This window comes from Phaseolus vulgaris, chromosome 7 (assembly GCF_051622355.1).
Source record: "Phaseolus vulgaris cultivar YP4 chromosome 7, ASM5162235v1, whole genome shotgun sequence".
Classification (NCBI taxonomy): domain Eukaryota; kingdom Viridiplantae; phylum Streptophyta; class Magnoliopsida; order Fabales; family Fabaceae; genus Phaseolus; species Phaseolus vulgaris.
The window spans coordinates 58364021-58385713 of NC_143504.1; the positions used below are offsets into that span (position 1 = coordinate 58364021).

Below are 21693 nucleotides of genomic sequence, written 5' to 3' on the forward strand. Positions count from 1 at the left end.
AAAAAGTTTGAAATGATTGTTTCGTTTTAACGAGTTGTTTAATATCATTATTTTATTGTTATTGTGATTAGTTGTATAGATATTTTGACTATTTAATAATTATCATTTCAAGAAAATTATTATATAAAAATTAATTCTAAATGTTTTCAAAAGTTGAATGACTAATTCATCTAAAATCAAATTTCACGAAAACCATATCTAAAAACATTTTTTTTTCCTTTAATTCATTACTGGTAAAGAAAATAAAGTTTAAAAACCAATTGGGATAAAATTAATGTTTAAACTGAAGCATTGTTTTGTTTGAAATTTGCATTTTTTGTTTGTTTGTTCATGCAATTGAAGTATTGAACCATGATTTTGGTGACATTATTTTGAAGTTACCCATGAAATCATTAACTAAACTCCGACCCCTGGATTCCCTTCTCCTCTCACGATCTCACGTTTTGCATCTTTCCAATGCTGCAAAACTTTCACCCCCTCGCAGAAAAACACAGCAACAACTTTCCAACACCAACATTCCTTCAGATATTGATGCTTCCCGCGCACTTTTCAACGAGGTCTCCCAGATTCTAGGTGCGGAAACCGTGATTCCGGACCAATCCCCATCTGGGTTTTTGTTTCCTCTCCAAACTCCCCACTCTGAAGATGGTTCCAAGGACCTATCAGTTTGTACCGAAGGTGTTTGTGAAAATTCTGCACAGAATGTTGGCTCTTTGGAAGATGCCCAGATGGGAAATATGGGGAAGGAAGATGTAAGGCGGATTGTTGATGAGATTACTGAAATTGTTAGAGGGGAAAACGGTTCCACTTCTATGGAGGAGAGGTTAGAGAGTCTAAGTTATGGGTTGAACAGTGAGGTTTTTGACATGGTGTTGAAGAGGTGCTTCAAAGTGCCACAGTTGGCTTTCAGGGCTTTCAATTGGCTGAAGCTCAAGGAAGGGTATAGTCACACGACGCAGACTTGTAATACCATGTTGTACATTGCTGGAGAAGCTAAGGAATTTGGGTGGGTGAAGAGATTGGTGGAAGAAATGGATGAGTGTGGAATTCAAAAGGATGTTAAGACGTGGACCATTCTTGTCACCCACTATGGGAAGGCAAGGAAAATCAGTGAAGCGTTGTTGGCCTTTGAAAATATGAAAAGGTGTGGTTATGAACCGGATGCTGTTTCATATAGCGCAATTATCCGTTCACTTTGCAGTGCTGACAAGGGAGACATTGCTATGGAGTTCTATAGTGACATGGTCAGGAAGGATATGGTATGTGATGTGAGGTTGTATAAGACGATCATGAACTGCATGGCAAGATCAGGAGATGTAGCAGCTGTTAGTTTGCTTGGAAATGACATGATACGGTTGTCTGTGATGCCAGAAAACGGTGTTCATAGCTGCATGCTGAAGAGCTTTTGTATTTCTGGGAGGATTGAAGAGGCTTTGGAATTGATTCGTGACCTTAAAAATAAAGATTTAGATGTTGAACCTGAAAATTATGAGATCTTGGTGAGAGGACTGTGTAAGGCAGATAGGATTACGGATGCTTTAGAGATTGTTGAAATTATGAAGAGAAGGGATACGGTTGATGGGAGGATCCATGGGATTATCATAAATGGGTATTTAGGGAGAAATGACTTTGACAGGGCGCTCAAAGTGTTTCAAAGCATGAAAGAATCTGGTTGTGTGCCTACTATTTCCACATATACCGAACTGATACAACATCTCTTTAGGTTGAGTAGGTATGAAGAAGCTTGCATGATGTATGATGAGATGCTGGGAAAAGGAATTAAGCCAGATATTGTGGCAATAACAGCTATGGTTGCAGGGCATGTTTCACAAAACCGTATATCTGAAGCATGGAAAATGTTCAATTGCATGGAGTGCCAAGACATCAAGCCCACTTGGAAATCGTATGCAGTATTCATTAAGGAGCTTTGCAAGGCTTCAAGAACAGAAGACATTGTCAAAGTATTGCACGAAATGCAGGCTTCAAATATTAAAATTCAAGATACACTATTCCGTTGGGTTATAACATACATGGAGGAAAAGGGGGAGCTTACTATGATAGAGAAAATCCAGCAGATGCGTAAAGCATCCACACCTGATTCTGAAAAGTTCAAGGAGTCAAACAAACAAGTATCTTTGGAAATTAAGGTGGAAGAGGACGTTAAAGTTGACCAATCAAAGTCAGAAATAGATTATTCCTCTATACACAGAAACCTTAAGACTTGCACGGAGCAAAATTTTCATGAAATTTGTAGGATACTTTCATCCTCTCCAGATTGGTCCTTAATCCAAGAAAAACTGGAGAGAAGTACCTTTCACTTCACCCCAGAACTTGTTATGGAGATATTGCAAAATTGCAACATGAATGGTAGCTCTGTCCTAAAATTCTTTTCATGGGTGGGAAACCAATCTGGGTATCGACACACATTAGAATCTTACAACATGGCAATGAAAATCGCAGGCTGCGGCAAAGATTTCAAGCACATGCGCAGCTTGTTCTTCGAAATGCGAAGAAATAGTTATCCAATAACACCAGAGACATGGACAATCATGATAATGCTTTATGGTCGCACAGGTCTGACTGAGATGGCCATGAATTGTTTCAAAGAGATGAAAGCTAATGGTTATAGCCCCAGTAGGAGTACATACAAGTATCTGATAATTGCATTTTGTGGGAGGAAAGGAAGGAAGGTTGATGATGCTCTCGAAACATACCGTGAGATGATTGGTGCAGGATATGCCCCTGACAAAGAATTGATTGAAGCTTACCTTAGTTGTCTATGTGAAGTTGGTAGAGTGTTGGAGGCCAGGAGATGTGCAGATTCTCTTCAGAATTTTGGCTATACAGCCCCTCTCAGTTATTCCTTGTTTATCAGAACTCTTTGTAGAGCTGGGAGAGTGGAAGAAGCATTGGCATTAATTACAGAGGTTGGGGAAGAAAAGTCTATTATAGACCAGCTAACTTGTGGAAGCATAGTTCATGGTCTATTACGCAAGGGTCGACTACAAGAGGCGTTGGCCAAGGTGGAAGCCATGAAACAGAAGGGAATAGCACCTACGATCCATGTTTATACATCACTGATTGTTCATTTCTTTAAAGAGAAACAAGTAGAGAAAGCTATTGAGACTTTTGAGGAGATGCAACAGTCAGGTTATGAACCAAACATTGTCACGTATTCTGTACTTATACGTGGGTACATGAACGTGGGGAGGCCCATTGATGCTTGGAATATCTTCTACCGTATGAAACTAAAGGGACCATTTCCTGATTTCAAAACGTATTCTATGTTCCTCACATGCCTCTGCAAAGTTGGGAGGTCTGAAGAAGCAATGCAACTTATTTTTGAAATGTTAGATAGTGGAATTGTTCCAAGTACCATAAATTTTCGAACGGTTTTTTATGGGCTAAACAGAGAAGGTAAAAATGCTTTAGCCCGCGTTGTATTGCAACAAAAGTCAGAACTAAGAAGAAAGCGCAAGCTTGTAACTTGATTTCTTTTCATAACCTTTGAAATCGATGGATTTATGCAATTGTAGTTTCTCATTTTGATTTACTTCCACTTTCGTCTTGTTGCAAGAAAATTTTCTGAAGAAAGTAACAATTTTCCAGGAAAAAACATAACGAGTGCATGATGCAGTACCCTAAAACTCCTTTATTGTATAAAATAAGCAAATACTTTAAAGGTCATCCACTCTTGAGTTAGGAAAATAGTACGCAATAACTACATTCAGGAATCCGTAAGTGTTCTCAGTGGCATGCAGCCCATCAGAAAGGGTGAATGCTTAAGATATGCCTCGTAATTTGACAAAATTTGAACTCCATACTGTACATAGAGAAGCAATAAGATCCATTGCGTCGTGATGAAATCAAATGATCATTAACGGATAGGCCACTTCATTGTGAGTCAAATTCTTTATACTGTCAACTGATAGCCCCAAAGCAATAGCTCCATGTTTGGATCCTATATTAATAACATGAAAATAAAGGAATGAGAAGAAAAGCTACATGAAGGGGCAGCTCAAGATAAACTATCAATAACATTTATAAGGTAGTAAACTAGAGAGATAATGTATCAGTAGAATCATCAGTTGTTGATAGAGAAATACATTTTACTGCAAAAGCCTTGAAGCACAAATAGCAAAACCGGTACAACAGTGATGGTGTCCTGCACATGATTTACAATAATGTCAAAAATGGTCTAGTAATCTGTAAATCATTATATAAACATAGCATAAGGTACCATAGAATTTGAACTAACATATTATCCGACAATATCTACAGAGAAATTATGGCATGCTCGCTGGATAAGCAATTAATGCATGCTCGAAAAATGTTACCACCATTAATTTTAGGCTACTGACTTAAGATCAAAATGGAAATGTTCGTGGAGCAAGCAGTAAACACAGATTCTTGTTCATGACTATGCAAGAATTTTAGTCTTATTCTTTGATTTGGACCTTGTAAATATCGGGTTTAACATAATTATGTAAATTAGCTAATAGAATCATTTTCACTATCATAGTCGGACCTGTGCTTGAGTGTGCATACTATGGCTAGAAAATGAAGATAACAACATCCTTTGTCAAAATTGAATATATGGTGAGACGGTTTCCTCTGTTTGATAAATTCAAACAAAAGTTGGCCCAAAAGACTTTTCAGACATATTGTAAGAAGAAAAACGAAATAGAAACAAAATGACAAAGGGTTAACCCTACGAACTTAGCAGCACGACAGAAATGCGGAAGGACTGGCAATGGATTACTCTACTCTCTCTTGCGTGATAGGAATGAAACAGAGGTAGGAAAAGTACGAAATTGCAGCCTGTTAAATTTCCTGGTCAGTCTCGTCTTACGAACTCTAGTGTGTAAAGGGCAAGTTGTATTAAGTATGTCTTAGGCAATAACAGTTGCCTTTAATTCCCACTTCCAACTTTTTTTCACTCAATGTGCATTAAAAAAAACATTATTGGATGAGATGATGACCATTGCCATTTCTTTTCAATTTATCTACTTCTGGTAGGCACAAGCACTATATCACACGCAACAATTATTCTTTTCATCTTCTACAAAGAGAAGCGCAATGAATCAGGCAAAAGAAAATGTTGATATTACCTATATCAAAGCTTCTTTATGACTTCATCAATTACACGACTATAGTAAGTCATTATCCTAATTGCCAATTTTGCTTCTTCAAAATTACGGTTTTGAAAAGCATGAGCTAAGGTATTAGAGCAATTTTGCAGCTTCTCCTGCATCTGGATAACCAATCAAAGGATGACATCAAGAAAAACCATAAAAGTAATAATAATTCAAAATCTTCATTAGAACCAATCATGCATTCTCTTTGCAGCATTCAGCCTTGTTGGAGATTTCATGCATACCTGGGAGAGAATGTGATTCAAAGCCTCCGGGTTTGTAGCTTCTTCAACTGCTTCCCTAATTTCCAGAATCTGTAGTAAAATTTAGCACTAAAATTTGGAAGCTAGATTTTCCTTTTGAAGAAGATGGAAAGATGAGATTAAAGATATGCAATAATTTATACCACTAATCTTACCATACAAATTTCAGAATTCAATTTAAGTTCTGGAAAAAAGGAATCTCAAATATTCCACAGAAAGAACATAAAAAAAATAGAGAGCAGAACAAGCAAGAAAAGATGAAAAGATTTTCCAAGTGATAAAATGCTTCTTTCATTCCCTTGAACGTATGCCTAGCTGAACTGCACTTTTTATATGTAAAATTTATGTTATGCTCTCTATAATGTAAGTCAATCTTCCAAAAATTGACACAATCCAGTCCTAAAGGGAAATGGGATTCCCAATGCTAAAGAGAAATACCTACACTAGCTATCAATGACAACAGAATTACCAATCTTCCCATTTACAGATAATGTGCACAAAATGAACCTTGAAAAGAAATAAGGTTCTTTTGTTACCTCTGCTAGTAGTTCTGGATCTGATATTGTCTGCTCTTCATCGATTTCTACTCCATTAAGCTTCAGCTGAAAAGAAGTGGCACAACTTTATATGGTAACACCAAAGAAGAAACAACTGAAATTGAACAATATATAACTAAATACATTGATAGAAAGCCTAGTTAGATGCCATGTTTGATGTATATGCCTCAATTCAGATAATACATTTCACCAGCACCTCAATCTTTCAAGATTTTCAAATTTCGCAGGGAGTTCTGTTGCTGCAATGAAGCATCATCAATTTGGAATCTTTGATGGAAGTATTCTTACCAAGTAAATTCCTCTCGACAAAGGCTTGCTAAGTGTTCTGTACGCATCAATCACCCTTGCAGATTGTTCAGCAGCAAAATCTCTTTCTTTCTAACCAATTAAAGGAAAACAAAATCTTTTAGTTTCTCCAAAAACTCATTCAACCTCACTGCCTTCCCCCATCCCCTTAAAACAAAAAGAGTAGAAAGAAAAATCAAATAGAAAAACATGAACTTCAAATAAGAAAAAAGGATATCCCATCATACCAACCTGAGATTTTGAATGTACTAAATCAGGATGCAGCTTCTTTTGCCACTCTTTGTACTTGACCTCCAAATTCTCACCTTCTTGATCATACTTCCTCTCCCTGTGTTAATTAAAATATATACATATATATATATATATATATTAACAAACAAAAATGATTTTAACTTCTTAACTCATCTATAAATTGATAGACAATCATTCATCCATTAAATAAATATATTTTTCTTCCTTCATCCCAAAAACTAAATCAAACATTCATAATCCAACAATAAAACTCCAAAACATAACTAAGACAAGAATATGCATTTTTTGCTGCCACAAAGTGAAGCAAGCAATAACCTAGTTAAAAAAACACACACACGCACAATTAATTTTCTAATATACTAATTTTCACTTTCCTAATTCAGTGTCTCAAAACATACTGAGTCGGCCATATCCATATACGTACTTGTTGCTTTCCATTGCAATTGACCAACCAAGGTGAAAACCTAATGAATTATCATAAGAAGAAAACTTACATAAGCAATTCCTTTTTTTTTCTTAGTGTTCTTCGTCAGAATTGGAATTTCACCTCCATGAGCTATGCCAATATTTAATGCAAACTTTTATCACACAAATGATCAAAATATAACTCTAATTCGATCGGTGAATGGTATCAACAGAACAAAAAGAAAACACCAAAAAACAAGGCGAAAACCAATCAATTGTCATAAGGACAAAACCTACATATGCAATTCCTTAATTCTTTTAGTGTTCTTATGTAATAATTGGAAGTTCACCTCCCTGAGCTATGCTAGTCTTAATTCAAACCTTTACTGCACAAATTGTAAGAAAATAAAAGTCTAACTTAGATGGGAAGACCGAACTAAAGAAGAAAACTTTACGAGCAATTTCAGCACCCAGAAGAAAAAAACAAAACCCTAGAAGCTTACACCCCAAATATCTCAAAATAGTCAGTGGAGCCGTCGACGGGTTGAATGCACCGACACGAGTCGCAGAAGAGGAAAGGTGCGGAGTGAGGGAGAGCGTGGCAATTCCAGCACCCACGTTGGATTTCGACGGCAGATTTAGAGCATAAAGTTTTCCAGGAAAACCGGAGATCACAATTGAAATCGAAGGTGGGAGCGTGAGGAGGACGATGGTGAGGTGATGGATGGTGAAGAAGAGAGAGTTCAATGTGAGGAGAAAATTTGGAAGTGAAGTGTTTAGGAAATGAAGTGAAAGAGCGGCGCAAGATAGAAGAAAAGGCTGTGCAGAGGTTCTTCTTCGACATTGTGTGAGCAGAAATTCCTGGTTTCTGGGAGACTGGAGATCACGGACAAGGGAGCGGTTGTGTCTACAACATTTAGAAACTGAACACTGTTTTCAATAAAAAGAAAGTTTTATTTACCCTTTTTAGAGAAAAAATAGGATGAAAATTATATCTACAATAAATAAAAACACGTAAATTGTGTGTTGATATTGGATACACTTATACACCAATATATTTCGATACTTGTAAGATATATATTGAATAATAAATGTTTAAATTAAAAAATATTTATTAGATTTTTAATAATTTTAACATAATTATAACATAATTTTAAAAAATAAAAAATATTAATTATTTTAAAACATAAATTTATTGTATAATTTTTAATATAATTATAAAAATAATGAATAAATTCTTTTGAACTAGTCATCAGAAACATATTTTTTTTCTAGAAAAAATTGAAATACTTTTATAAATAAATTTTTATTATTAAATTATATAATACATAGTATAATATATAAATTTATGTGATTATTAACTTGTGAAACTAAAATATTTATTTACTTAGAGTCATCTTTTTTAGGATATTTTTACTTATGATAAATTATGTGATTATTTCCTTTTTTTCATTTAATTTGATTTTTTTTTCTATTTTTGTGTGTTAAATGACATTTTAATTAATTTTAGAATGTTCTAGTAGCTTCTAAGAAGTGAGAAAAGGTGTAGAGAAATGGAAAAATACATTAACTCATTTGATTAATTTACAATGGAGATAGCAAATATCATTTGAACGAGATTATCTTGATTAAGCAATATTATCCATTAACTCACTTGAGGTGTAATTATTTACTAAAGTTATATGCTGGAACAAAAATAAACCAATAAATCTTAAAATTTATATTTGTTAACTTTAAATCATAATTATAAAAAATAAATATAATTTCCTATATATTATTCACTATGTAATTCGGGTTTTATTTGTAAACTTAATTTCAAAGTTTACATATAATTATCTTCCCATATCAAATTAAACTTTAAACTGCATCAATCCATATACCTTTTCTTTTAGAACCATATAACAACTAATAACTAAAATTTAAAGTATTTTAAATTATCATCATAATTATTATTCTTTCACATTTAGTGTTATTGTTTTATAACTTTATAAAATAATGTAATAAATTTTTCAATTGAAATACCTAATTGGATGTGATGTGTTTAAATTTTAACATTTTAAAATGTAAGTGTTAACACTTTATTATTTTAAATCTTTCATCTAAACTTATTTGAAATTTTGCTTAATAATAAAAAATAACCATAATTATACAATCTTAAATGTAAGTATTTTATAATGAAAATAAGTTCAAAACAAGATAAAATCTTTGATGGAGAAATTATTAATTGGATGTGACAGTATTTTAATCTCCAAGTTATTGACACAAGTTGTATTGAATTTATGTTTTAAAACTTTTATTTATTAAATATAATTATTAAATTACAATAACATAAAAATTAAAATTAAAATTTGGTTCACTTGGGTGTATAACTTTATTAATTTTATATATTTCTTCATTGTACATGGAAATATATAAAGCACAAATCACCCTCAAAACAATAAAAATTATAATAGGTTATTAACTTTTCTTTCTCTTGATAATAATATTTTAATCTTCATCAAAATAAATAAATAAACCCTTTTATATATATTATTTTTAAAGTATGGCAAATATTTTAAAAAAATACAAATAACTAGTTTAATTAACTAGAACTAACTATTTTTTTGAGGTAAGTTAATATCTTTTCTGTACACAATCTATTCTCAAACTCAAATTCAGTTTCCTGCACAATTTTCTTAAAGATTTTTTCAATGTTTTTCTAAACAAACATTGGTAGTAACTCCTCTATTTTCTAATATATAATTGCAACAACCAATATCCTTAGAACACTAATTAAGAATTACAAAGCTTTTTTTGTTGAAGTGTAATTTGATAAAAAAAAATCTACTTAATGATTTCTTAAGCAATATCCTTAAAAATTAGTAAGTAGGACCTTTATTATCTATTTGGCTAGTAAAAATAAAAGAAAAAGAATACACCAATTTCCAACAAAACAAAAGGGAGAACCCTGTTGGAATACATGATAAATTAACCCTTATCCAAGTAACAATTGTGTTGAGGTATACAAAACCTGTACTTGAGTTATTGGAGCTTGAATGACATGTTGACAAGGTACCTCAAAATACCTTGTTTTCTTCTTCTGCTCTTGCCCTTTTAACTCTTTCTCCTTTTAGTTAAAGCAGAAAACAAATACCAAACTTTTTTCTGCCTGCGTACCTTCTTTGGTACCTCTGAATTCATATCTTGAGTTACAATGGTGTTTAGTTTTTTCTGCCTGCTTGACTTTTCTGCATGATCTGAAGGAACATCTTCAACTGAAACAGTGTTCAATAGCTTGTTGCTGATTGTTGTTTGATGCTGAATTGCTTCATTTTCCAAAGGGTATGTAACGGCTTGGCTTGACAAAACAGCTGTTGGAAGATTCTGCTCTGATGAAGTTGGTACTACTTTGTTAGAATTTACTTCCTTCATGTTAGGATTTGTTCCAGTATACCTGAAAGAACAAAAAGGTATAAAGAAAACTTAATGTTCGGCAACATCTTAAACTACTTTGCTTATTTTCAAACAAACCATGAGGAAGCAAATTCACAGTCTTCTATTCCTATGAACAACCACAGAAACAACAAATAATCACCTTGAGTTTTGGATACTAGAGTTAGTGGCAGACCCTTCTTGCAAAGCTCCCTCTGAAATATCTCCCTTTGCTACTTCAACTTGAGCATCAGTTTTGGAGCTTATTTGAGTGAGTTTTAAGGAATATGAATCCACTCTACCATCATTTTTTATAAAAGGGGTCTCTTCGCCGGCAACGCCAGAAGATGCCCGAGTATGAAATCTCTGTTCACGCACCATTGAAATGACCTTGTCTAATGTTTGTAGTGCATGTTCTACCTCTGAACTGATATATACACTCCTCTTACCTCTTATTACACTCGTGTTAACTTCCTTAATGGAAATGTCTTTTACTTCTTTATTGTTCTCCTCAATTTGTACAATTTCTTCAGTATCTACTTCTACAATCTCACCAAATGTTTTGCTCCTACCTAGTTCTTCTGTATACGTTGTCATTGGCATGACATTATTTGCATACTGGTTACTTATATCTTCCTTAGATGCATCTTTTTCCTCTTCATGCCTGCTTTCAACAAGATCTTCAACAGGGAGAGCTGTTGCAACTTGACGAAGCTGTTCACCATTCCTAGCCTTTGATACACTAGTGTTGCATAGAGCTTCACGAATTCTAACATATAATGGATCCCCCAAGGCCTTGCTGAATTCTCCTTTACCGTGGGTAATAGAAGACACAGCCTATAACATGGATTGGTTTATCTCATAAGAAAATAGAAAACTGTATCAAATAAAAAATGCAATGATGCAAGGATGTTTTACTTTTGCATGTTGGATTGAAGCAGAAAATGAGAAATCAGCTGAATCCAGCTTTCAAACTAATGATTGCAAATAAAATAGGCCGAGTTAATTTTGATATCAAAACTGAAAATATAGTAGTAATTTAATGATAATAATTTAGATGATTTGATCATAGGACATAACAAAAATTCACTATTACACTTTCTTTTAACTTATTTTTCTTCATTAAAGAATGATGTCTCATTAGGTAGATTCAGAATAAAGGGCAACTTTTCATTGAAAGCCCAATAAAAGAAACATTTCTAAAGAATCTACAACCTTCTGATAAAGTCTGAAACCATTGCCAATGAGCTGCCTTGAAATAAAGTTTATAAGGGATGGTGGCACAAAATCCAGTTTTACATCCATATTTGCTATTGTCCTACAAAATTTGAAGTCTTGAATCAGATACATTTATTTGTGGTACCTTTTTCATTTGCAACCACATGAGAAAATGTCAATCCATACAGTTAATCCATGAAGCTAGAGTTTACTTTCATATTTCTTTTAGAAGCTTGTAATAAATTTATTGGTAAAATATAATAGAATATTGGAAACTTAATAAGGAATGGAAACCAGTAAGATCACTTTAGAAATAGCAACCAAACCAGCTACATAACCATTCACAGGAACATAAGCAATGCCAAGACTGTAGAAAAAAGTGAACAAAATAAATATTAAAGAAAAATCAATTTGATTTGCTGTCAGATTCCCCCAAAGCCAAAAGCCATCAATACAGAATTGTCAGGTAACTAATACTTTTTAATATTAATCTGCATAATCAGCAAACCCTATAATATATTCAAAAAAGCAGTGACTTCAGTTAGCTTCAGAGGACTACAGAATGTCATTAGTATTGACACAATAAACAGAACTGCAATACCTTCATACTGAAGATCGTGATTCTAATTACAATTTGGTAAAACAAATATAAAAAGTACTTCAGTAGTGGTTATTGTTTAAACTTGGCATTTCAAAAGATGAACAGAAAAAAATCATACTTTCACTATTACCAACGGGAGAACTGGCTTCATAGTTCATATATTCTAATTCTAATATTCTACAACCATTTGTCTACAACTCTTTTTTTGAAAACAAGCAAAAGTTAGACGGGGCATTATGATCTCTGATTGCTGACTGTTTTCCTATTTCATTTTGTCATTCCAATTCAATTAAATTTTGTTTTATGTTTTAGTACACCTAAAACTCACCGAAAATAACTTCTTTCTGATGTCACCTTTTGCAAAACAAAGCCTCCCACCAAATCAATTCTCACGACATCCTTTGCTTCAGGAATCACCTCATTGTTGAAGCCATAAAGGGTATTCGTTACATTCTTTGAGTCAGAAACCTACAAGCAAATTAAGCAAAAATTTCTTGAACCTTCGAACTAGTGTAAAATTAACTTTCGCAAAAGATAAAACAAACATGGGTTCAGATGATTACCGAATTTGTAAGAACAACAATCAAGTCATCTTGAAAGTACTCAAACAGATAATAGTGCACTACAGCTTCCCTCATAGACAGAGGCCATGAAACCTTCATCCTTTCTTCCAAAATTCAGAGCAAAATCAATATTAAAATACAAAAACTTTTGGCATGATAAGGTGTGTTAAAATGTTACTGTTTTAAATTGATGCTGACAGGACAAACCTCACGAGTGATAACTGCTCCCCAATCCCGACCTTCTGCAAGCATTCGGTTGATAAGATTTTGAAAGTCGGAACAGTAGACTGAGGCCACCTAAATGGAAGTTGTGAAAAGTGTGTCAGGTACAATTACCAGATACACTGTTATAACGATATATTACTCAGATTCAAATACACTCCTAAGGAATGCATCGACACTCAAGACCGCCTTATAAAAAATGTAGAAGGTCAACTGCATGCAAAACACATCTCTGGCAACTATAACTTTCTCAGCATCCTAAACCATACCAAAATGAAGCAGTACCATTTGGTTTTTATCAAGTGGTATAACTTTAAACTTTATACAGAAATTAAACAAGCATAAAAGTGATGATACTGGTGAATTATGTTCAGACTAGTATACAGAAAATTCAAGGCACATATTGTACTAAATATAATTCTCACCATTTTTTGTAAAGGTGTGTCTCCCATGAGATACATAAACCTGTAAGAAAAAAAGTAACACATCAAATTTTGCATGTTGAAATCAATAATATAGCTTTTGTCACTAAAAGAGTAGTGTTGAACATTCTGGTTGCTCCAGTGTGACTTACAAACATCAACAGGCCCATCTACAAAGCCTTCTACAAGCATTGTATGAAAGGGGGACCCTTCTGATCCTTCGCGATACATAACACGAAACTCTTCACCATCTTGTTTTAACTGTTGAGATAAGTAAAATTATCAATAACTTGAGAACTTGATAGAACAAATCAAGTATCTTCAATTAAACAATGGAATACTGTTGGAAAAAAAAAAGAATCAACTATGTCAATCATCTAATGTACATTCCTGATTTTTGTGAAAGGAAATCATCAATTAAGCATGCAAAATAAAATCAGGATCTAAATGAATGGAAGATGGAATAAATAGGAAAAATATCAAGGAAATAAAACATGATGAAACTACTGAGAGTCAATAGCATACTTTCCAATCAGTGTGTGACGTATTAGATCTTCCACTATCATCTGAAGAAACACTCCTCAACATATGCAGAAAGTGAGATACCTCTGCAGTCTTGGTTTCTACTAATTGATCTTTATATCCTGCACCAACCATACACAAATTGAGAAAAAAAAGACAAAGCGAACAAACAAAACAATTGTCCCAATTATCTAGTACCATTCAGTCACAAATAATAATTGAAAGGAATTTAGGGAATGTCATCACCTTCTACTTCAGGTTTTAAAGAAGGCAAAAGTTGACTTCTGACAAGCTTTTTGAGCAAGTCATCATTTGTAAGATCAGGTGAAGCAAGGGTCCTGTCCAACCTCTCCCTATACTGCACAATCTTCCTTTTCTTCTCCATCTTTGCATCCCCTGCCAATGTCAAACAAGCCTTCTCTCAAAAAGTCAATTCAGGAACACAGGCATATGAAGGATTTCTTCTCTTCTCTATGTCTACCCCAACAGAAAATCACTGTGGTACAACAAGATAAGCCAATCAGGTATAGAAACTCTCATCTCATCACGTAACAAACACACAAAAACTGCATGCTTAATTAAGCAGAACTGGTGAAAGGTTTCTTTCTAAAAGCCTAAGTAATGAAACCTCCTGGTAAATTCACTCCTATATGCTGTCGTCTAATATCGTTTAAATATCCATTCCATTTGAACCGTGCACATGAGAACAGAATTCCAAGAGGGAACACAATAGCTAATACATGAATTTACACCCCCCAAGACACACGCAAACAATTAAATGAAACTACATGACAAAAAAAAATTGGAGTCAATGAAATCAGCATACCAAAATAAAATTCCAGGAGTGAAGTCAACTAGGATCATTCAGAAAACCCAAATGAGAAAAAAAGCTAACAAAACAAAAGAGGTGGAGAAATCAAAGCACCCCACAACCCACATGAAGCAGCAGCTTAAAAAGATGAGAACTTTATTGAGAATCTGACAAATAAAAAAACATGATTCATGAACCTTGGCTTTGAGAAGTGGTGGCTTTGAATGTTGATAACCTGGGAAAGATGTAGAAACAGAGAAAGGTAGATCTCAAGCAATGATCCAATCCCAAGACAAAACCAGGTGATGTGAGAGGAACACGGCATGGACTTTGCTTTGTTTCTCCTAGTCATAGGAGACAAACTAGCAGCTCACCAACAACCAAGCACATAAATTCTATTCTATTTTATATTTTTAATATAACAATTTTTCTGATAAATGAAACTGAACTTTCTTCAATTTTATTTTAACTATAATATTAATATTTCGAAAAATATTTTAGTTTTTTAAATTTTAGAAGATATTTTAACCATTTAAATATAATTTTAGAGATCAAAGCAATTTTGACTTTCTCAAATTTAGTAAAAATATAATTAATGTAATCTTTATAAACAACACATAAATAAGGAAAAAATTGAAAAGTTTCAGCGCTTGAAAGGGAAAGAAGAACTACAAAATGATATATTCTCATTCATATAATATTAAAATAATTTTGTATGGTTGATTTGATTTGTAGTGTGTGAAAAGCTTATGTATTTTGTTTTGTTTTTCTTGGTACTGTGAAAAGTTTACCTTGAAAACAAGCACAGGTACGTGTGAACTTCGTGGAAGGTGAAGTTCGAGAATGGAAGCGTCAAAGCTTTTTAAGGGACCAACAAGATAAGCACATGAATGGATTTGGCAGAAGTTTTCAGAAAAAGTGAAGCCTATGAAAAATGTTGAAGAAGAAGAAAACTACAAATAAGTGAGTGAATTCACTTTATATTCGAGGTATTATTTATTTTGAAAATTAATATTTTATTATAACTTTTTAAAAAAATATATATAAACTACTTTTAACTTCTAAACGGTAAAACTATATTAATGTTACGTGAAATTTTGAGTGATATAAATATATTGATAAAACATCGATTCTTAAACGATATGAAACAATTTTAATATAACATTAATTTTTGAACAATAAAATTATATTTATATTGATGTAATGTCGACTCTTAATAAAAATTAAATATGACATTAACTTATGAACAAATGTAAAATTATATTGATGTAACATCGACTCATAAAAACTAAATGACAATAAATATAGTTAACAAAATCAATCTCTATTAATTAATTGTTAAAGATAAATAATACTAATATGCCCATATATAATCTGGTATGTTTTTAATAAATTCAGAATTTAAATGCACTCCTAATAATATCTTATATTTTCTCTTATATTTTAAATATATTTTCTCATTCAAATATCAGGTGACCAACTTAACTAGTTATTGCTAAATATTATAAACTTTTAACTATACTTATATTTTATCTTAAAAATTTAAAAGGGGAAAAATGAAAAGATAGAAGATTAGAGAATAAAAGAATTATTTCTGTTATGTTAGCTTTTTGCTTGAATGGGTGAAAGCAATTGCGTTGCTCTCAAGTAAAGCATGATGCCCACAGCTACATTATAGGATCACAAAGAATCAATAAAATAAAGTTTTTATATAAAAATATTTTGAAATATATGAAAATATATGCACAATTTATTAAAACTAATATATTTTATTATATTAAATGAATGACATAGTTTTAAGAGATTTAAAAAACATTAATAATATATTTATCCAGATTATTCCCATGCTATTATTAATGATAAGTATTGGTGTCCTTTAGTTTGATTAAATGTGTATTTTTATTTATTAATGTACTCTTGATTTTAAAATGTATTTTATCATGTTCATTACAAAAGATAAATGCTTATTTTTATGTAATTGTAATTCATAAAATAGATATTTTAATTTAAAGTTATATTATTAAAGTCCATAGTAAATAAATATTTTTGAATGTATTAATTATATTTTAGACTTATAATAAATAAATTAAATTTTGAAATAATATTATTTTAAAGAAAAAACGACTAATGTATTTTTAAAACTCACAGTAAATTTATTTGACATAGATTATAAATTATATATATATTATAATTATTCACAATCAAATTTATATAAATAAAAATTGCTTTAGTGTATGTGTTTTAAAATATATAAATATCAATTTTTATCACATTATTCATAATACATTGATATGTGTATTGACGTAAAAAATAATCATTTAACAATATATAAAAAAATCAATATCATGAAGTAAAGTATTTTAATTTAAACACAGTAAATAAAACATGATAAAAAGAATAATAACTTCGATCAATTTATAGAAAACATTAATTATATAAATATAATTATCACATGTTTATTAAATTTTCTATCTTTAAAATTGCTAGGACAGTTACATAATTTTGTAGTATGAAACAAATTTAATTAGAAAATTCTATGAAATTAATTACATAAATATAACTTATTTTAAAATGCTATGAATTATAATTTATATAGAAAATTCTTTATGAATAAATTATAAGTTAGAAGCTTATTTGCATAAAAATGTGATTTTTTCCAATAATTAAGACAGTTATTAATCTATTACAAATATTAGTTATAACATTGAATATTACAGCCATAAATTAATAAGAGATGGTGATGTTTCTCATATTTAATTTATCAAAATTAAAATTAAATTAAGTTGAACAGTTGATTTAATACATCTAATTCATCACACGTTGTTAAGAGTTTGAAAAAATTAAAAAGAAATTAATTAATAAAATCACGAATTAGTATTTTGGTTTAAGGATAAATTAATATACGTTTATGAGTGATATTAGAGTGAAGGTCAACATTTATACAAACAATTACAAAAATTTAATTTCTTTCTCATTTCTGAAACATTAGTTTGGTTCGCTGCTTTTTCTCTTTTGCTTTTGGTAAGTCCCAATTTCTTCTCTTTTCTCCTTCTCACTTTCCAAACACAGAATTAGGGTTTAATCATGTTCCATTCGTCAGTGTCCCCTTTGGGAAAATTATTAGAGACATCGAAAATGATGGTTTGTTGTATGGCCGTTTGGTGCTGTCTCTTGTTTGGCTGCTGAAATTCAACCTTTTAGTGTTAGGCATAAATTTATCATGAAAGGAAGGAATTAGGGTTGAGTAATGTTGCTAGGGCAAGACCATGTTAGGATTTTTCATATTAGATATTTGTGAAGTTAAATTTTCTGTATGGCTTGTTTGGCATTTGTATTAAGCATATACCTCTGTTACGGATATAGAAAATGTTGAAAAAATTATTCTGGAGCATGGCACTGCTGGCAAAAAGACCAGGTTGAGCTAGGGTGAGGGTAGATTTTGATATATATGGGTTTAGTAGACATACACTATCGGTAGAAACCAGTTAGTGATCATTCGTTTGTGTAACTAAGACATTTATTATAATCATCAACCAACTTAATGTATATATATATTGAGGCTGGATAACACTGCAAAAGAACTTTTGTACTGTCAGTTTGTGTATTTATTCTGATGATATTGTTATGTATTTACGTTGGTTAGAGTTTCCTAAGATTAGGGGAATGAACTAGATATATGCGTCTTAGATACTGATACATTTGAGTTACAGGTAATTTAATGGGGGATGATTCTTCTCTTAGTTTGGACAAGTTGAGGGCTAACTGGACTCCATCTCAAGACCAATATTTTCATGAGCTTTTGCTGTGCCATGTTCACAAAGGGAATAAAACTGGTAAAGCTTTTAGAAGACACGCCTGGCTAGACATGATTGAACAATTTAACACCAAGTTTGGTTTCAAATATGATGTAGAAGTGTTGAAGAATCGTTTCAAAAGATTCAGGAAGCAGTACAATGAGATAAAAATGATAGTTAGTCAAAAGGGATTCCAGTGGGATGAGGCACAAAACATGATAATAGCCGATGATAAAGCATGGGATGCATGTATTAAGGTACCAATTGTCATAAAATGTTTCAAAAGCATTATTGATTAACTGTTACATTGCAGTTATGACTGTGCTTTTCTACTTGCAGCTCCACCCTGATGCTCAACCTTTCAAGACAAGGTTAATTCCGAATTATAATGATCTACGCATAATTTTTGGCCACACAGTTGCTGATGGCAGATACAGCCTTTCATGTTTTGATGTAGATTTTGAATATGAAGGTACAAATGCCCTCATCATTACATATTCTTGTATGGTTGAAACTGTTGGGTTGGAACAACTGAATCTAAAAAGGAAGGGTTGAATAGAGTCTAGACTCTTCTCGCAGAAAACTAGACTAGATCGTCTAGTGAACAACTAGAACAAACAACACACTAGATTTTATACCGGTTCACCCAAACTCACGGACTATATCTAGTTCTCTCTTAAGTAGATTGCATAAGAGATTCTACTAACAATCAATTGATTACAAACGAGTACATCAACCACTCCTAGTTACAAGCAAGTAGACAATTCATTTTTGGTTCTCACGAGTACAAACCACTCCTAGTTATACCTTTTTAATCTCCTCTAGGATTAAAAACTCTCAAAAGAAATTAACACTCTCAGAGAGAACATAATTCAAGCTCACAGTGTATACTTCACAATGTGAAAAATTTCAAAAGATATTGCTCACCAACAAAGAACACTATAAGATAGAAAGAATTGTATATAGTAGGTGTGTGTTCTTCATCTTCAACTCTTTATATAAGCTTAGAAGATGACCGTTGCAATTTTGATTTAGCTAACATTTGATCTTTGTTGATCTTCAATGAGAATCTTCATCTTTCTTGGCTTAGAAGCTTGATAAAGAAAGTTCTTATTTGAATCTTCAAAACACTTTTTTCTCTGTTCTGTTTGTGAAACAATTTGAACAAGATATGCATATATAACAATTAATCATAAACACTTAAATTTGCTTGTTTCCTCAAGTAGCTGATTATAGACCGTTGGTAATAAAATTTTCAGACAAGGTTATTATAGACGTTGAGAATAAAGTTTCAAACACTTGATGTTTATCTTAAAATCATTTGATTGTTACAAATTGTTTATAAGTTATCTTCAAGCTAAGAACTCGTGGTCTACTAGACTGTCTCTTGCAAGACTTTATATTTACTTGTATCCTTCATCTGTCAAAAAACACATGTTAGAATGTGCAAATAATTTGTTCACATTCAAATAGATAATAAGACATTTCGAGTATTTGTTATCATTAAAACTCAACTCATACATGGTCTACTAATACTATACCATCTAGTGGGGCTTATGGGGTTAAACCGTCTAGGGTCTTAACGGAAACTTGAAATTTCTTTACCAAATGTATTGATTTACGTTGTATTGTCCTCAATTTTGAACTACTATAATTTTTCTCTCAGAAAAAGAATTGGATGAGAAGACTATCACCAGTAAAGGAGTGGATAATCAAACTCCCACTGCTTTTAGTCAAGGTAAAATAGACTGGTCTCCAATAATGGACCAATTTTTTGTAGAACTTATGGTGGACCAACTGCGTAAAGGGAACAAGATTGACCGTACCTTCAGGAGACAAACATGGGTACATATGACAGAATCATTTAACAAAAGATTTGGATGTCGTTGTGGTAAGGTTGTCTTGAGAAACCGTTTCAGTGTCCTAAGAAGGCATTACTGCTCTATAAACGTCCTCCTTCGCAAAGAAGGCTTTAGTTGGGATAAGACGCAGCACAAGGTTGTGGCTGATGACCAAGCTTGGCAAAAATGTATCAGGGTATGAGATTTCCTCTCTCTTGGTCATTTTCATTTTTCTTTTTGACACTCTTTTATTTCCTATTACCATCACATCACCAATTCATGATTGCAGGTAAATCACAGCTTCCGGCTCTATAAAATTAGAAGCATGCCTTTTTATTCTGGCATGTGTATAGTATGTCGCAATGAAGAAGTTACTGCAGGTTTCAAGTCAAATCTTCCGAAGGGATCTTCAGGGGGTAATAACTCTGTCCCAGATGCTCAGCCACTTTGTAATGAAGATAAAGGAGCATCACATTTAGGTGATGCAGATAAAGAAGCCTTGCATATTGGTGGTGAAAAGAAGTCTTTCAGAGAAACTCAGACCCTTACCAATGCAGATAATGAAGCATTACAACATGTTGGGAAAAATGTTTCTGGTCACCTAAAAAGGCATCAACCTAAGATGCCAGCAACCTTGAATGAATCTAAGAAGGCAAGAGGGCACATGGCTGTTGCAGTTACATCACTAACCAAAGCAAAGGATGATAATTTTTCTGTAGATAATGTTATCAGTGTGCTTCAGGCTATACCAGACCTGGATGATGATTTAATATTAGACGCATGTGATTTTTTGGAAGATGAGAGAAGAGCAAGGTTGTTTCTGGCACTTGCTGCTCCTTTGAGAAAGAAATGGTTATTGAGAAAGCTTCGGTCACAATAATTGAACCTTGGACTGGTTCATCAGCTTTTGTAAGTTTTGTTAGACAGCATGCAAAGCAAGCCATAACTTCATGTGTTCACATGCACCCTGAAAATATTTCAAACTAGAAGAATTATTCTTGGTTTTTCTTTCTCAATATTAATATCTCAAGAGGTTAAACTACATAATTAGTAACTGCACTCCATAGTTTTTAAAAATATCTTTTATCTAGACTACTTTTCTGAAAATATTTTACAATAAATTTTTCAAAACAAGATTTCTAGAACACAATTTTCAGAACACATGAAATGTTTTAAAACAAAATCTTTATGAAATAAGATTTTCAGAATATATGAAATGTTTTTTGAAACAAAATTATATATAAAAAAATCTTTATAAAATCAGATTGTCAGAACATATGAAATTTTTTTCAAAACAAACTTTCTAGAAGATGTTTTATGGAACAATATTTCCCAGAAGAAATTTTACATAAAGTAATACAACAAGAGAG

General features: G+C 32.2%; 4 protein-coding genes across 17 annotated transcripts; 2 read left to right on the forward strand and 2 right to left on the reverse strand.

Annotated features, from left to right (window-relative positions):
- Positions 1 to 286: 286 nt before the first annotated feature.
- On the forward strand, positions 287 to 3553 carry LOC137830726 (Pentatricopeptide repeat (PPR) superfamily protein). Its single transcript, XM_068638217.1, has one exon. The coding sequence runs from the start codon at positions 384 to 386 to the stop codon at positions 3489 to 3491; it is 3108 nt and encodes a 1035-aa protein (XP_068494318.1). The 5' UTR covers positions 287 to 383; the 3' UTR covers positions 3492 to 3553.
- A 79-nt stretch (positions 3554 to 3632) lies between these two features.
- LOC137830727 (DNAJ heat shock N-terminal domain-containing protein) lies at positions 3633 to 7864 on the reverse strand. 2 transcript variants are annotated; one of them, XM_068638218.2, is made up of 8 exons: positions 7422 to 7864; positions 6493 to 6589; positions 6244 to 6333; positions 5935 to 6000; positions 5381 to 5449; positions 5112 to 5254; positions 4107 to 4165; positions 3633 to 3961 (listed from the first exon to the last, which is right to left on the reverse strand). In XM_068638218.2, the coding sequence occupies exons 1-6, from the start codon at positions 7760 to 7762 to the stop codon at positions 5117 to 5119; spliced, it is 801 nt and encodes a 266-aa protein (XP_068494319.2). In that variant the 5' UTR covers positions 7763 to 7864; the 3' UTR covers positions 3633 to 3961; positions 4107 to 4165; positions 5112 to 5116. The 2 variants fall into 2 exon arrangements, with proteins under 2 accessions (XP_068494319.2, XP_090160751.1); XM_090304625.1 differs by having other exon boundaries at positions 6244 to 6408; positions 7422 to 7854.
- A 1905-nt stretch (positions 7865 to 9769) lies between these two features.
- Positions 9770 to 15108, reverse strand: LOC137830728 (polyketide cyclase/dehydrase/lipid transport superfamily protein). 9 transcript variants are annotated; one of them, XM_068638219.1, is made up of 11 exons: positions 14886 to 15108; positions 14124 to 14373; positions 13881 to 13999; positions 13508 to 13616; positions 13359 to 13398; positions 12919 to 13008; positions 12712 to 12811; positions 12477 to 12616; positions 11545 to 11647; positions 10493 to 11166; positions 9770 to 10351 (listed from the first exon to the last, which is right to left on the reverse strand). In XM_068638219.1, the coding sequence occupies exons 2-11, from the start codon at positions 14260 to 14262 to the stop codon at positions 10012 to 10014; spliced, it is 1854 nt and encodes a 617-aa protein (XP_068494320.1). In that variant the 5' UTR covers positions 14263 to 14373; positions 14886 to 15108; the 3' UTR covers positions 9770 to 10011. The 9 variants fall into 9 exon arrangements, 8 of the variants coding, with proteins under 8 accessions (XP_068494320.1, XP_068494321.1, XP_090161054.1 ...); XM_068638220.1 differs by having other exon boundaries at positions 14124 to 14273; positions 14886 to 15078; XM_090304928.1 differs by having other exon boundaries at positions 12712 to 12815; positions 14886 to 15078.
- Positions 15109 to 17623: 2515 nt separating this feature from the next.
- On the forward strand, positions 17624 to 21370 carry LOC137830729 (L10-interacting MYB domain-containing protein). 5 transcript variants are annotated; one of them, XM_068638226.2, is made up of 6 exons: positions 17624 to 17709; positions 18399 to 18521; positions 18600 to 18739; positions 18822 to 18954; positions 20149 to 20519; positions 20613 to 21370. In XM_068638226.2, exons 2-6 carry the CDS (start codon positions 18407 to 18409, stop codon positions 21201 to 21203), a joined length of 1350 nt encoding a protein of 449 aa, XP_068494327.1. In that variant the 5' UTR covers positions 17624 to 17709; positions 18399 to 18406; the 3' UTR covers positions 21204 to 21370. The 5 variants fall into 5 exon arrangements, with proteins under 5 accessions (XP_068494327.1, XP_068494324.1, XP_068494326.1 ...); XM_068638227.2 differs by lacking the exon at positions 17624 to 17709 and adding an exon at positions 17811 to 18114; XM_068638223.2 differs by having other exon boundaries at positions 18399 to 18739.
- The last annotated feature ends 323 nt before the right edge of the window (positions 21371 to 21693 follow it).